This window comes from Armigeres subalbatus, chromosome 2 (genome assembly GCF_024139115.2).
Source record: "Armigeres subalbatus isolate Guangzhou_Male chromosome 2, GZ_Asu_2, whole genome shotgun sequence".
Taxonomy (NCBI): Eukaryota; Metazoa; Arthropoda; class Insecta; order Diptera; family Culicidae; genus Armigeres; species Armigeres subalbatus.
Window position 1 is genome coordinate 16,885,168 of NC_085140.1, and position 17,280 is coordinate 16,902,447.

The 17,280-nt window shown below is 39.8% G+C and overlaps 1 protein-coding gene across 3 annotated transcripts in view; it reads right to left on the bottom strand.

Moving 5' to 3' along the window:
* Positions 1-1,447: 1,447 nt before the first annotated feature.
* The window catches only part of LOC134217964 (SPARC-related modular calcium-binding protein 2), a 128,286-nt gene continuing 112,453 nt past the window's right edge, over positions 1,448-17,280 (bottom strand). For 2 of the 3 annotated variants that reach the window (XM_062696830.1, XM_062696831.1), the window contains exons 4-11: positions 14,972-15,232; positions 14,373-14,590; positions 14,196-14,310; positions 13,300-13,686; positions 3,615-3,730; positions 3,269-3,546; positions 3,078-3,212; positions 1,448-3,014 (exon numbers count right to left, since the gene is read on the bottom strand). In XM_062696830.1, coding sequence (XP_062552814.1) covers positions 2,723-3,014; positions 3,078-3,212; positions 3,269-3,546; positions 3,615-3,730; positions 13,300-13,686; positions 14,196-14,310; positions 14,373-14,590; positions 14,972-15,232 — 1,802 coding nt within the window. In that variant the 3' untranslated portion in view covers positions 1,448-2,722. The remainder of the gene's footprint in view (positions 3,015-3,077; positions 3,213-3,268; positions 3,547-3,614; positions 3,731-13,299; positions 13,687-14,195; positions 14,311-14,372; positions 14,591-14,971; positions 15,233-17,280) is intronic. The other variant, XM_062696832.1, reaches the window with a different exon arrangement.

The following is a 17,280-nucleotide window of genomic DNA, read 5'->3' on the forward strand; positions in this document are numbered from 1 at the left end:
CTGAATTCTGAAAAAAAAAAATACTTTTAATTGCAAGGGTGATGTTTTGAATTGTTGTTTCAACTTGCCTCGCATCACGCCTTTCTATTTGCCCCGATGAGTTGAACATGCAGAGCAATATCAAACAACCAAAATACAAAAATGAAAACGGATCTGTCATCTATTTTATGAAAATTTTATGATTATGGAAATCATTATGCTTAGGGAAGATCCATTAATTACGTAACGCGAAAATTGGGCATTTTCAATCCCCACCCCCCTCCCCACTATGTCACACTTTTTGTATGAAACGTCTGAAAATTTTGTATGGATCGTCACACGTTGGCCAACCCCCCCTCCCCCTCAAAGCGTTACGTAATTTGTGAACGCTCCCTTATTCAACATTGAATGATTACCTACCGTGAAAATTTGATGAAAAAACTCTTCCAAACATTGTTTTGAGACCTGTTTTATTGGCACGTCAAATAGTTGTTTTGGATTTTGCAAAGAAAGAAAATTTGGGATTGCCTTTGAAAGCTGCAATCTTTCGGGAATGGCAGTCAGAAGGTGCGTTTAGGCGCGTATTATCAGAGCATTCGGTCTTTTCATATCTGAATTCAATGAACAATGAATTCGTTTCAACTTACCCCGCATTTCAACTTGCCCCGGTGTACCTTACTTGGGCTCACTAGTGACTGCCGAAAATGGTACCAGCAGAGAAATTCGGAGACGCATAGTGGCTGGAAATCGTACGTACTTTGGACTCCGCAAGACGCTCCGATCGAATAGAGTTCGCCGCCGTACCAAACTGACTATCTACAAAACGCTTATTAGACCGGTAGTTCCCTACGGACACGAGACCTGGACGATGCTCGTGGAGGACCAACGCGCACTTGGAGTTTTCGAAAGGAAAGTCCTCCGTACCATCTATGGTGGGGTGCAGATGGCGGACGGTACATGGAGGAGGCGAATGAACTACGAGTTGCATGAGCTGCTGGGAGAACCATCCATCGTTCACACTGCGAAAATCGGACAACTGCGGTGGGCCGGGCACGTAGCCAGAATGTCGGACAGTAACCCAGTGAAAATGGTTCTCGACAACGATCCGACGGGCACAAGATCGGCAAGGTGGATCGATCAGGTGGAAGATGACTTGCGGACCCTCCTTAGACTACGTGGTTGGCGACGTGTAGCCATGGACCGGACCGAATGGAGAAGACTCTTAATACCGCACAGGCCACTTTGGTCTTAGTCTAAATAAATAATAAAAATAATAATGCGTAGAACGGCAGTGCACACATTACACAAATTCTAATTTGCTGCACTATGAAATGAATCAAGCGTAAATGAAACTAAAAACGAATGTGAGATCTGACTTGTTGCAAGAGCTAACTTAATCTAATCTAATTCTGGTTGTCATTAAAGGATTTCTTTTCTGTTCTAAAATATAAGTAAGAATTTTCATAGATTCTCATTTTCAAATTCATTCATGGTAATTCTCTACAGACTTCTGTTCATTTATTGCTCCTATTGCACCACAGGAACGATAGCAATTATAGTATTTCCTCACCATACAATCCGTATAAATAAGTAGGCAAAAAGCATTTTCTTACACAAAGTCGATTCTGATTGCATAGTTTGATTTATAATTTTCAGCAAACAAAAACTTACTTCTAAAAGTTTTATTAAAAAATAACTATGCGATATACTTATAGATTCGGTTTTGCGCAGGAAACTAAAAAATAACGTTGAGTTTAAATTAAATAACATATATCACACGCACTTTTCGAGTTTCATTTCTTCAAACACTTTTCCATTCTTCTTCAAGCATTCAATTTATTTTGATTCAATAACAATTAAGCCCAAACAGTTTAATTTCTCTATCGAAAATCCTTTCTATAAATGAGTGTGTTTGGTAATACGTACAAAAGCGATTTTGCGATTTTAATACTGATTTAATTCGGAAATTGTCACTTTCGATCACTACCACAAACCTCTACCCTAGGCTACCCTTCTCGTATGTCACGGCTGAACTTAAACACTAAATAAAACAATCGTAAATCCGTATTCTCTCTCTACTCTTCGTGCATTCATCAGAACGTTGAAATAAAATATATTTGCAGTTCTCTGCTGTTTTCTTAAGAGAGATTGCGATATAAAGTGCGAAAATATCACTGGTACACCGGTACATAGTTGTGTTATTAAATAATTGTTATGCTTGTAATAAATGTAATCGGCTCCGTTTGTTTCCAAACTGGTTTGAAGGTCAGCGCAAACAGATTGTTGTTGTCATATTGCTGTGTATAAAATGGCACTATTTGTCGTATTTTTTTGCGGAAGCATCCCTCCTCAACATAGGTACTCTGTCTACGAACGGCTATAACAGTACATATGTATTTTGCCTATTTCAAAATATAATTAAATTTGAATTTATGACTGTAAATTTTTACTTTTAAATATGGGCATCCAAATAATCATAAATTTAAAAACCAGTAACGAGATGATGAATCTATATAAACCAGAATGGCGCCCAACTTATAATCTTATGATAAGCTGTACAGTGTTATGACCGTTCGTCTGGGGCGAGTAGCTCCATGCATCCGGAAAACTCCATTGTCAACGTCCAAACGTTGACATAATTACTTTAAGTCTCATTCGTAAATATGTATGTATGTGGATGTATGTGTATGTGGTTGGTATGTAGGTGTTTGTTCATGTTCGATATGGTTGATCAACTGCAGTTTCAATCACTTTTTAGCACCGATTCTAGCGGGTTAGGACCTCGAAATTTCGAAGTGGACGACGCCGACAACGATGGCCTCCAACCACTTTCGGAATGGCCCATCCCGCCTACGCCACCGCCCCCAGCAGAACTGCTGGAGGAAATCAGGGAGGATGCTTTGACGGCTGAGCCACCTTCCACGTAGGGCGTCCGCTCAGTTTGCAAGCAATTCAACCACTCGGATAGTGTAATTTTGCGATCGTTATTCACGTCACAATAACGAGGCATTTTCTTGCCACATTTTCGAAGTTGTCTTCAAGTGAACGGAGAATAGGCATGAAATGCTACATCCAGAAGTTTTTCAAAATACACTTACCTTGTTTCAGTGACAAGCTCTCGGAATGTTTTCCACTCTTTCCGTTCCCACACTTTGTTTTTGTTCTTATCCAGAAGCACAAAGCTGAGCGTTGCAATTTTCTCGTCCTCGGTTCCCCATTTAGTGTTGTCCGCCCTGAAGTGGAAATCTTCCTTATTAAGACTTAATTTCTTTAACCTTTAAAAACTTACGCCGTAACCGAATTGCCCGCAATTTGCTGCTTCAAAAAGTCCCTTAAATCCTTCAAGAAGTCTTGCTTCTTGTCATCCGGACAACCTCGCATCTGTCGTCCTCCTACGCCCGGGTACACATCACACTGCGGCCGTTTATCCTTGGTCGACGTTCCGGGAATGTTCTTTCCCGTGTCTTCGTGAACGCACCAGCAGTACCCGGTCGAAAGATAGCACTGAACCCGCTGGTAACGTCCATCTGCGGTACACTCCGGGACGTATAGTGCGGTTGCTCCGCTCTGACGAAAACAAAACCCGATCGATTAGGAAAAACAATTTTATTAAAAAATGAAGGCGCAATATATACCCGCTGTTCTTCCAGTGCGGCGGTACGATCACTCAAGCAGTCCGATTCGGCTTCGCTGTCCTTGAAGATGGGATCTTGGTCGCCCTTCAGATCTAGCGTTGTTTTTCCTTGTAGCACTGAGCTCAAAATGGGGAAGAAGGAAAGATTAGTTTTGTCGGCATTAAGACAAACTTTTGTTTCAAAGAAATTAAGCTACTCTTAGATTTTACAGTGGTCACATTTGAATATAGAACTGCGTCCATAATATTCCTTTCAGCGCCAGCGGTACCGGAATCTCTTCTAAGTACGATTTCTCCGCAGAAAATTCGAGCGAATGTCTCGTGAACATTTTGACGAAGTACAAAACAACTTTTTTTTCCGTAAACATTTTAAGTTTCTTTTCCAGTGAAAATTCAAAGTTGCCTCCATAGATCAAATTTTTCGTAAAATACGAACAAAATTCCAGTGGAAATTGAAACTAACTTCATGAGGGAATTCAGAAAATTTTCCAGTAGAAATTCAAACGAATTCCTTATGAAAATTATGAAGAACTATTTACCATAAGTAGGGGAACTGTTCCATCTCACTGAACATATATTCATCTCATGGTAAAACAAAGAAATACAGCACCAATCTCGTCGCTTCTTTTTGCTAACACGCGTGCTCACTGGTGAAAAAAATCACAAAAATAAGAAGCAAACCAAATTCCTTTTCATTGCTTTGTTTTTGATGGGATGGAAATAGGAGCTATGGGATGAAGTGCCGAACCGTTCCTCTATAATAAAAAAAAGTAGTTAAAAAACTCACTCAAGGGTTGGCTATCATTGACCCAACTAACTGAGCTCCAAATCACCGACAACAGATTTGGATTTCTATTGATTTTATTGATCTCTTGATTTTTAAGTCCGATAGTGATTCCGAACATTGGTCAACTCACATTAGAGCTGGATTTTATTAGCCGAACAGGAAGGAACTACGCTCCACTAGCGGCTCCAATAGACCCACACCAGAATTGGACTAGACCCATACCAGAATTGGAAGAGTTGGATTTCTTTACCTAACTAGATTTAAAAGTGCGTGGGTTCATAAATTAAAAATTCATATTTTTTTATTTTCGCAGGGTAACCGTAGCCTTAGTGGAGGTAGCATCAATAGTAGAGGTAATGAGGGAGATTTATCATAATTATACACCTTACGATGGTTTCAGTGGATGCGTTGTGCTTTAAATAACCTGTTAGGGCTTTTTAACAAATTACGTAACGCTGAAATCAAGCCGAGCGTTACGATCCATACAAAAAAACAAACCTTACATACAAAAAGTGTTACAAGGGGGAAGGTGGGAGTCCAAAATCACCAAATTTAGCGTTACGTTATTTTAGAAAGAACCCTTAAATACAAGTTATCCTAAGATTTCACTTGAAAAACTATTGAAAACAAAGATTTTTCTTAATGAAATTGACTCCCTTGCACCTATAGTGGTGCAACTGTACCTATAGTGGCGAGTCTCATGAGAAATCAATGGATAGCACCACCATGGAAACCAAAATTAATTTTTACCGCCACTAAAGGAACAGTGTACCCATTAGTGGTGCAAGTAATATTTGGTAGATGGTGATGTTAAATGACATCAATCTCATTTTTGTTAGCAAATGTATTAGTTTATCTATTGGGTAGTATATCAAAGCTTTAAATTTCCCATAAATATTCGATTACCGATCACCGGCAGTCTGTTGGTCGTAGAACAAAATCGTTCAAAAAGGTCTCTTATATTTTAGTCTTCTTGCCCTCAAATACATTCAATCTATTCTACAAGTATTCTGAGTGGTTGAAACAGTGACCCATTCTCACTAGGTACTAGGTACTAGGTGTCAAATCAGAATCAAAACTTGGGACGGTCGCGAAATTATGGCGGTCGTGATAGCAGCAATGAAGGACATTTTCTCGCAAGATTCCGACTTTAGTTTATTGCTATTTGTGATGTGCATTATTGGAAATTAATCAATTTATACAGAAGAAGTAGCCGAGAAGAATTTTCCTCAAAGTGCGTAACATAACCGCTTGGCGATGGCTGAAAGTTGCCGTCGGTAGTAGAATCACGAGGGCGCGTCATCAAAGCGGCAAATCATCAAGTGTTGGCGTTAGAGATGTCGTAAAATCCCGATTAATCGATTAGTTACTAATCGATTACTCTTGATTCTTGTCGATTATTGAATCGATTAATCATTGTATAGTAATCGATTCAAAATTAATCGATTATCACAACGATGAATCGATTAATCGAAATAATCAATTAATTTTCGACATCCTTATGATGTCGTAAAATTCTGATTAATCGATTAGTAACTAATCGATTACTCACGATTCCTCTCGATTATTGAATCGATTAATCGTTGGGTAATAATCGATTCAAAATTAATCGATTATCACAACGATGAATCGATTAATCGAAGTAATCGATTAATTTGCGACAACTCTAGTTGGCGTCAGTGGCAATCAAGGGAAATTTTGTGGCAGGATTCTGGTTTTGGTTTTGTTACTGCTAGTGATTGGAAAGGCACATCATTGAAAATAAATGCGTTCTTTTCAGGACCACAATCAGGCATTGAAAAAAATCAGATAATGAGTGTACGGCCTAATCGTAGACGCTTTCTAGATTGTTAAAATTTGGCGTTCGTTGATTCAATATTTAAAGATCTTCATCGCTCACCAATGGGAGACAACTGAGCGAGGCAAATCATTTGGTAACCTATCAATGAGTGTTGCTACTACACGGGGTTAAAACAATTTTGCCTGACCACAATTCTATTAAAGGAAGTTTACCCGAAAACAATTTTCTCTGAAGTAAACAGCATTACCGCGTGATAAATGTGGGCGACTTCCACATAAGTATAAATCACATAAGGCTGGACACGAAATGCTGGTACAAGAAATATGAAGGTAGCATAGAAAGGAATAAGAAGACTTCATTTATTGTTCTCTGTTCTTGAATTTGGATTTTGATTCTTGCCAAGATTACTTTTACATTATTTTTTTTCTCTCTTCTTCCTTTTTTGATCTTCTTTCATCTCTTTTCCTTCTTCCCTATTCTTTCTTCCTGCTTCCTTGTTCCTTTTTTCTTTCATCCTTCTCCCTTTTTTCTTCCTTCACCTTTCGTTTCTCTATCTTCTATCTTCCTCCGTCTTTCTTCTTCCTTCTTTTTTTTTCTACCTTGTTCCATCTTCCTTCTTTCTGTTTCTTTCTTCTTTTTTTCTTTCTTTCTTTTTCTTTCTCCTCTTTTCCTCTGGCTTCTTCTTTCTTCCATCTTCTCTCTTTCGTCCTCGTTCTATCTTCTGTCTTCTTCTTCCCTTTTTTCCTTCTTTTTTTCTTTATTCTTCGTTTTAACTGCTTCCTTCTATATTTTTCCTTATTTCTTTTTATTTCTTCCTTCTTTCTCTTTCTTTCTTCTTCTTTCTTTCAACCATCATTCTTCGTTTAATCTTCTTCGTTCTTTTTTCTTGCTTCTTTCTTCTTATTCCTTTTATTTTTCATTCTTCCTGTTTTCTTCCCCCTTCTTTTTACTTTTTCCTTTCTTGTTCATTCTTCCTTCTTCTTTATACTTTTTTCTTTCTTTCATTTAATTTTTCCTTGTTCCTTCTTCTGTCTTCCTTAATCGTTCTTCCATTTTTCTTCTTCCTTTTTCCGTCTTCTAACTACACTCTTCAATATTTCTTCTTTCTTCCTTGTTCCATCTCCTTTCTTCCATATTCCTTCTTCCAACTTTCTTCTTCCATCTTCCTTCATTCTTTCTTCTTCCCTGATCCTACCTCTTCCTTAATAATTATTTTTTTCCTTTTTCCTTCATGTCTTTCTTCTTCCTTGTTCCTTCTTTCCTGTTCATTTTACATGTTTCTTCCTAATACCTTCTTCCTTGTTCCTATTATTTTCTTCCTTCTTTTTGCTCCCATTTTTTATTCAATTTTTCTTCTTTATTTTTCGTTCTTCGTTATTTTTTATTATTTTATTTCCAGTACCTTATTCTTTATTCTTAATTTTTATTTCTTCATTTATTATTCACTATTCAACCTGTTCACTATTCACCTAACACTATTCTATTGAGACTTCTGATACTTAACAGTTTTTTTTATACTTTCAGCCTTTCGAGATTTCAGTCTTTTGAGTTCAGCCTTATGTGTTACAGCTTTTCGAAGGACACCAGAATGTAGAATATTCTATGGCGCCAGTAGTGGGACCAGTGACGGCCGTCAACGGTTGTTGCGATTTTCTCGATTTGACGATAAATCATCGTGTGGCTATGCTCGGCGTCGGCAGAACTCAAAAGAAAGTTACTCGGTAGATTTGGGTTTTGGTTTTGTCGCTATTAGTGATTGGAAATGCTCGTTATGAAGAATAAATTAATTCTTCTCAAGAACACCATTTTATACAAATGAAAGCTGATCCGAGAAAAAATTTCTTCAAAGTTTAAAACACAATCGCTTGGAGGCCACATAAACATCATTCACAACGATTGCCTTACGTTGTCCTTACCTTGCGGTCAAGTTGATTTTCTGCAATTCACACATTTTTTTTTAAATTTCAAGTACGCCGCTCAATATTGTTCATCTTTAAACCACCAAACCTTTTAATTTTACTCCTTTAATGTAAGATTCGAATTGTTGTCTAAATGTTAAAATATTACGAATTTTATTTCCCTTAGTAAAAAAGGGAGCCTAATCAAAGTTTAGCCAACTGCGCTAAGAGTTCATGCTACGGCTCTAGTGAATGATGAGAAGTATAAAGTGAGAAGTGATAAATTAGGAAGAAGTGTGAATATTAAGAAGTGAGAAAAAAAAACCTAACCTTCTTCATTTCCGTTTTTCTTTCTTCCTCCTTTTTCCATTTGTATTTTTCTTTCTTCTTTCTTCCTTCTCTCTGTTTCCTTCTTTCTTCTTCCTTCTTCGTTCTTCCTATTTTCTGTTTCTTTCTTCCTTATTCTTCCGTTTCTCTTCTTTCTTCCTTGTTGTTTCGACCTTCTTCCTTTTTCCTTCTTCGTTCTTCCTACTTCCTTCTCATTTCCCCTTTATTTTCTCTTTTCTATTACTTTTCTGCCGTTCTACGCATAATTGTCCCATGTTACCTTTGAAGAAGAATCTCAAACTCAAGTCAATTTGTTCCACTGAAAAAATGAAGTTGTTTTTTGATGATAATGGAGACTGAAACCCGTTTAAATTATGCGTAGAACGGCAGTTTTTCCATCGTCTTTCTTCCTTCTGTCTCGTTTCCTATTTCGCAGTAGACTCGAAGTTTGGCGTTTTTGACAATGAAAAAAGTTTTTTTGTCGCCGCATGTTCCTGCTACTTCACATATACTAAATTGTAGACTCCCTTCAGACCTTTCAGAGAGTGTCGTGAAATTTTGCACTTATTTGCACATTACCAAGTTGGAGTCATTTGAAAAAAAAAATCTTATTTGAGGTAATTATATTTAAGAAAAGTCGATTAGAACACTATTAGGTGGATATGTCTCATTATTGAAATTTATTTATATTCAGTGCTTCAACCCACATTGAATGCAACTTGTGGCGTGCAGATCGGATGAGTAAAAGTGCCAACAATATTTTTTTCCTGTACATTTAATGAAATTAAAATATTTTGAACACATTTTTCAAACGCATTCATTTTCCAAGAGAAATACCTGAACCTGAATAAGAAACCCCGCTGAATGTATTCACAAACGATCTGGAATGGCCTTCCGCCAGAGTTGTGTGAAAAGCGAATAAGACTAGCACGTGGGACAGGACCCAGAGTGTAAAATAATCGAAAATTTTTGGTGAAGTCCATTTTTCTTCATTTGTCAGTTCACTTCCGACACATTCATAGTCGGCTCTGGACAGTCAATATTCAGTTGAATATTAGTCATTGAATATTTCTGCACATTTTACAAATTGATAAATTATCTGAAATCTGAACACGATTCAAATGAGTAAAGTGATTTTTCACACAAGACTAAATCCGATTTTCACCCGCGAGGCACTTTCAACGGTAAACATCAACATAAACAATGCTAATTATGTGTTTTTCTGCACATAGTGAATACACTCAGTGACAGTCGAATGAATGAGCTCGTGGAGTAGTCGTCTGACTATGTCATTCTATGTTTTGAATATTCATGCGATGTTTGTCAAAATTCGGACCGAAGTTGCTTCATGAAGATGAATATTTTAAGCTCTGCCTCCTTAGCCGTGCGGTAAGACGCGCGGCTACAAAGCAAGACCATGCTGAGGGTGGCTGGGTTCGATTCCCGGTACCGGTCTAGGCAATTTTTGGATTGGAAATTGTCTCGACTTCCCTGGGCATAAAAGTATCGTCGTGCTTGCCTCATGATATACGAATGCAAAAATGGTAACCTGGCTTAGAAACCTCGCAGTTAATAACTGTGGAAGTGCTTAATGAACACTAAGCTGTGGGGCGGCTCTATCCCAGTGTGGGGATGTAATGCCAATAAGAAGAAGAAGAAGAAGTGGGACGGGATCTGAGACGGATGATCTGTTGATCTTTTTTTACCTTATTTATGTGATTTTTATGCGAAATACAAGTTCATAACATTGATCTGTTGGTTGTTGTGGTTGGCCCTTGGTACCCTTTACTTTGCGAAGTTGTGATAAATTGGAAGTAATCCATTGGTTCTCCAAATTCTGGCACCTCACAATACCCCGGGATCCAGGAGCAGGTTGTCGGCTGGTGCGCGTTAGCGAGGATAGCCAGAATCCATGGGTGTCTCAAATGATCGCTTTGTAGCGACGTGATTACCCTTCCAAATGTCGGTTTGAAGGAATGCGTTATGCCGGCGAATAAAAGGGCTGCACTGCAGTAGTCTTTACCGGAAAGATGCTACGCTGCTTAAGTAGACTAGCCGACACTATTAAATTACTTCTAGGTCAACCCACTGTCTCGATATTTAACCGTCGCGTCGGTTCAGTGTATAACTTACTGGGGGCCAGGGCCGTGTTACTCCCAGCACTGGTGAGACCCCCTTTAACAAGCCTCAGGGTCGGCTCTACGCTCGTGACACTCCACGTTAGAAAAACACTCGAAGTTGTCTCGTGCCAAACTCCTACTTTATTTCGTGTGCACTTTATTTTCCTCCTTGACATCCTACTTCGTTATTCCTTCTCGCATCCGTCCTCAAACACTGGACGACGCTTCCCACTTCCTTACTTCTACCTCCTACTTTCCTCTTCCTTACTTCCTCACTTCTCTTTCTTCTTCGTTCTTCGGGGCCCCGCGCACTGCTACTCCGCTTCCTGTAGACTCTTCGGTTTCTGCAACTGGGCAGGGGTGGATGTCAGCTTCTTCTCGGCGGACTGCAGCCTCTCGTGGGCCCTCTGCCTGTGTCGTGCACCCCTCGAGTGTAGTGACGAACTCGAGGCTTCAGTAGTTCGTTGACGTACTGGGAAAAACCTGGTTTTATGGCGCACTTGGTGGACACACTCTCCTAGGGCAGGTATCGGGTTTTAGAACGGCGGGAAACCGCGATGGCGTTTTATAATAAAACAGCGAGGGGGGTTTTAAAACAAAAACAGCGAGGTGCTGGTGGCACCATGAGGAACACAAAATGGCGATTAGCGAATATATCTGGAGTAGGGCCTGGCTTGGGGTTTCGTGGCCATTTCTGAACAGTAATAGAATTACCTGGATGTATAATCTTTCACACTAACTCCTTTTCACTTTCTCTTCTACAAATTTCTTCAATTTTCCAACTTCTATAACTTTTCTCTGCAAATTCAATAACTTTTCTGTCTCTCGAATCAACCTTTCCTTTCGACAATCACTAGGCTAATGATTTGTCGTTCTTGTGACCGTTGACCCAAAGCCTCTGGCCGTTGACCCATTGTCGCCCATGAATTCCGGCACTCGCAGACCACCCAGTTCGCCACCCTCATGGCCACCCATTCGATGTTTTTCTCGGCGTCTCTGATGGTAAGTAGCGGTATCACTGTCGTCCTTTCATGGGGCAGTGTAGTGTTGGCTGCGTTCGTAGGGTTTGTGGGAGCAGGAACATTTAACACTTGGACAACACACTGACACTTGTTACAAGTGATGTTACTTGTTCCTGTACTACGTGCACAAAAGCGCTGCCACCGACCTTCGTGTTATATCCTCTCTTAAAATGTATCGCGATGGAGTGATTTCTGTTGACTATAGAGGAGTGTCAGAACTTCACTTTGTCATGCCAGTGGACACGAATCTTGGGAGTAGAATGGTCGCCTAGTTTGATACTTGACCTTGGCAGCTAATGACTGCCTCTACAGATGTTGTCACGAACACACTTACTGGCTGTCATTGTAATCCCAATTGAGGTGGCCTAACGGAGTATGACACTGACTGTCGGTAATGTACTAATTAGGCTGCGGCCATCTCTGGTAACCAATAACAGGATATCATCGGCGTGTAGATGACATTGAAGATGGGAAATTAAAGTGAGGATATGAGCCGTGAAATCCCTTCAAGCGAGCTGATTGGGTACTTGGGGAGTCCAGTTGCGATTGAACGCTTTCGAGATGTCTAGGAAGACTAGGTCGGTATGCTTCCCTCTGCTTGACGGCGTCCTGGAGGATATCCCCAAGTCCCGCAAAGTGTGTACTCGTTCCATATCCTGGCCGTTTTTTTGGGATTTTTTTGGGAATCGGAACATTATAGCTTTGTTTCTATTCTTTCAGGAAAGTACGGTTACGTCACGTTCATTCATTAGATCTAGAAACCAGGACCTAGCTGATAGCGATCCTGAAGGTTTGCTGCTAGCTGATCCGAGAGATTTTTTCGTGGAAGATTTAAGCGATATTATAAAAATGTAAATACTCAAAACAGTTTCTAATGTTGGCTATGGGAATTAAATTAATATCGTGGCAGTTCAAAAGAATTTTCCGTGAAAGTTCAAAACATTCTTCGGCAAAAATACGAATTCTCTTGGAACTTCGAGAGCAGTTTCCTTGGAAATTCCGAAGAACTTTTTTTTGTCAAAATCCCGTGATCGTTACCCAGTTACCGCAAGCACGAATGAGTAAGATGAACACAAATATTGTATCGCAATGTATCGCTGGTAAAAAATTATATCAAATATCGCACGCAATTCTATATTCAAATGTGAAGCCAATGAGTTGGACGAACCGATGACCGTTTATCTATTTTCCGTAACCAAACAATCAAAATCGTCCAATTCACCTGCAAGTAACAGCTATCCTAACAATACTTCAAGAGAAAAAAAAAACAGACAACAAATCGAATGACAGATGTTAAGGATGATTGGACAGACATAAATAGGGAGTTACAATTTTACCAAAAACCGAAATTATGTAAGTTTTGTTTCGTTTCAAACATTTTTGAAAATGAAGACAATTCGGCCAAAAGTGTGATTTCGATTTCGATATCTCATGAATGTCTGACTGTGTCAGCGGAGATCTCTGTCTTAGCATCCGTCATTTGGAGGTGGGGGAATGTGCACAACGTGTATAAATACTAAGTAAGATCTAAACAATTACGAGCTTTGCTACAATCTATAAAACCTAAAGAGGATTTTATCTACTGTAAACGGTAAATTTATACACATGTGTGTGTATGTTTGAGTGTGAGTGTGTTGTGGGTGGGATGCAAGGATCAGGACTCAAGAAGTGGCTCGCGGATGGCACAGGACGGGCTGTAGTAACAACAATCGACTCGAATTAGATACATACACAGATTGGGCTGCAGCCGCTTGCCGGCTAAGCTAAAGTGCAGTCCGTTCAGTAGCGTATTATCACTATCGGGCAATTCGTCCGAATCGTCGTCATTTTCTGAGTAATCATCTTCATCGTCAAAATCAGTGTAATCATTGGAGCTATTCTGCTGTGACTCATCGTACCGGAGGAAGCTAGTGCTAGAGCTAGAGGAAGAATGGGAGGAGCCACCGACACCGATTAATGTGCCACCACCGTTGCCGCCGCCGCCGCCACCCATAATGTGTTGGTGCTGGTGTTGTTGCTGCTGCTGTTGGTGGTGGTTTTGATGCGACGATCCAGCGGCATATGATGGTGATGATTGTGATGATGGGTGGTGGTTGTGATAGTTGTGCTCCATCTCGGCTGGATGGTCACGCAGTTGAGAGGGCGGGAATAATATTTTTTTGTGATTGTTGGTGGTGGAGGTGTAGATTTTAAAAGGTTATTTCACGGGTACCGGTTTGAAGAGTAGATAAGAGGTGAGGAAGAAAATGAAGTCACAATTAATTACAAAATATTTAATCACATTTTGTATCCAATACTAAGTCTAATGAAATGTGGAATGTGTTAGTCACCAAAGTTATTCGTATTAAAATTTCGATGAGATGACAGTTCGACAATTGTCTATTCTATTTCCGACATTCGCCCTTGGTTCGACATGGTTGAATTTTTTTGAAATTACAGGCGCTGACATTTGTAATCATCAGGTGGCAACAAAAGGATCTTAAATTAGAAACAGTTGTCAGAACTTTCATCCACAGGGATATTGGATTGAATTTTCATGATGCATGATGAATTAGTAAAAGGTGCTTCAAAATATGGTGGAAAACTAAAAAAAAAACTCCTACGATTGAGGACCAACTTGAACTTACGTGTTAAATTATCCTTGGAAAAACAGTTGGCCCACTCCAGCCGCGACAATCGCTCGTCCTGATCGGCATCACAACTCTTACCGAAAGATCTACCACATCGTTTCGGTTTCACGACCTACCGTTCGAAAAATTCAATCATTAAAACATTAGAATTTCCACTTCGACAAAAAATCTCACCTTCTTGATAAGTCGCTTCAGCTCCCGGTACTCAGGTTTGTCCAGCATGCCATTCCGGTTCCCATCGATGGAGGCGAACTTCCAATCCAGGACGGTTTTCTCGCTGACGGCGGCCGACGTTAATCCTCCCTTCACGTTCTGCTGCACCCGAATGTGTTCGTTCTCGAACAGCTTCAGCAGATTACGGTTGAAGACGGCCCTGTCCATGCGAGAACAGCCTGTTTTCCAAATGGAGAAGGTAAAGGTGTTGAATGTAGGAAGAAACAGGTTCCCTCGTCGTTGTGGAGTGTTAATCCCCTACTTGGACGCTCTTCCGAGGTGACAGCAGAGGCCTAATTCCTGGCCAGTCGATAGACCATGGCAAGGTGTTAAAAAGCAATCCCAAAAGGTATCACTTAAGGCGAAAATTACGATGGTCGTAAAAATCAAATCGAACGCGTGCTAACAAATGCAAAGCTATCCATAAATTATCGGATTGATAAATATTTTGAAAGGCCGGAATGTGTGTTATCAAGCCCATATTAGAGAAAACGTGTGTGAAGGCGGGACAAGGGAACAGCTACAAGCTAATAAACATCAACAATGGCATTACTACTTACTGCGTTTGTTTCTAACCGGATTTCGTGGAGAGGATCGCCGCTGGTTGGATTTGCCCTTCTTCACGCAAACCGGTTTCCCGTGCTGGACCGTCGTATTGGGCAGTGGTTTGCCTTGGCCGTTGACGCACCAGCAGCCGACACTCTCCAGGCACTGCACCGGGGCGTATGTTCCGTCCTCCCGGCAGCGCGGCACAAATTTGACCCCGTACGGCGAGCTGGACCTATGCTGAAGAGCATACGTACGGGACGCGTGGCAAACGTCTGGGTGGGAAAAGGGGAGAACGAATCAGTTACACGTGGAGTTTCCGGATAACTAGGACCTACTATATGCACTAAGGGTATTGGTATTGATCGCAACCCGAGCAGGAGCAACGACCTCGATAACAGAAATTGGTATAATTTAGCCTTGCATAAGAGGTAAAATACCAAAAAATAATACCAAAAACTTATATGCAGAATATTTGAGGCATACCATGCTTAGGTATTTCAATACCAAACGAATAATAATTGGTTATGCATTTGGTATTGAAATTCAATTTAATAATTGAGTGTGTTATGACTTAAGTATTGTACATATTAGTTTTTGGTATTATTCCTTTGGTATTTTACCTCTTATGCAGGGCTAGTTCATAACAGAGTACGGTATCAATAACAGAATTAAGCATTATTGAGCCAATTTCTCCTGCTCGGGAAAGTCTCTCCATACGACATAACCCTTGCAAAAAAGATGCGGCCCGCGGGAGTCGTATGGACTGATATTAAGAGTTGTAAGATAAAATGTATTAATAATATTAAAGAAGCAATTTAAGAGCATAAAACGCCAAAAAATGTATAAATTCTCATTTAGGAAAGATCCATTGTTTACACAACGCAAAAAATAATCTTTTTCAACCCCCTCTCCCTCCCTATGTCGCACTTTTTGAATGCAGCGTCTGAAAAATTTGTATAGATCGTCACACATTAGACAACAACCAACACCCCCACCCCCCACCCTAAGCATTACGTAATTTATGGATGTTCCCAAACGTAATTTTACGCAATATTGTTTCAAAGCAATTTTTCAAAAATCTTTTTCTCTAAGTTACGTTACATGAGTTTGTTTAAGATTGACAAACATTGCGTGAAAAGACTCAGCAAAGACTGTCATAAAATTGTAGAAAATCTCAACCATATGAAATTATTCACATTTAAAAAAAAAGTTGCCGGAAACCTCATGAGGCAAAACGCCTTTTAGTCGGCAGCTCTTAGGGAACAATGGACCAGGCGTCCGGGAATCAGCATTCTGATATTGACAGTGCGTGGAGACGCGTAGTACATTGTAGGTGGGAGGGCGTTTTGCTTCGCAAAAATGTTAGATGTTTCTTTTAAATGAGGAAAAATTTCGGTTTTTTTCTACCCTTTCTATCTGTTATTTTGACACCTTTTTCGCCTAACCTACATAATGTTTGGTCTAGTTTTGTTAAGGCCATCTTGAACATGGCAAATATGAGGGAAAAGACGTTTTGCCTCCAGAGAGAACTTTTTTGGGCCTCTTTCCTTTACAGTGCGAGGTTATGGATAATTGTGTAAGGCATAAAAATGTTAGACATTACGTACGTTACATATTATAAATGTTAGTAATAATTCATACTTCCCATTCTTTAGTTCATACCGTTTTGTCTCAAATCCCAAACAGACTCATATTCCGAACACTCCATTAGATGAAGGTTTATCTGAAGCACTTCGCCATTTTTGCATAAATAAATGAATTTTCTTGACAGGCATACAGATCAAGGGCATTATAAATGTCCAACATCGGAATAACGTTGAAATTTTGCATTTTAGTGCTTTTGGTGGTGTTTGGTATTTGAATCAGTGTTCGGAATTTGAGACAATTTTTACTATGGGTGTTCGGCATTTAAGACAAGGTTAGGATAATAAAAACATTCAGTATTGATAGTTACAATCAATAAAATATGAATATCAATCGCTTATATGAAAGTTCAATTCTTTCGTAAGCTAATGGAATCTATTGATCTATTAAATTATTTGAATTCATGTGCCATCCCGGTTCGAAACACGGAAGTGAGCAGCTGCATCAATCAATCCACCATATTATCCAGAAAATATGGGAGGATAATGAACTGCCTGTCGGCTGGTTGGATGGGCTCATATGCATGATCTATAAGAAAGGGCAAAGACTAGAATGTGCCAATTACAGAGGGATCACCCTTCTGAGCTCGGCGTATAAAATCCTGTCGCGTATCCTGTTTAACAGACTGAGACCGCTTGAGGAGTCCTTCATCGGCGAACACCAGGCAGGTTTTCGT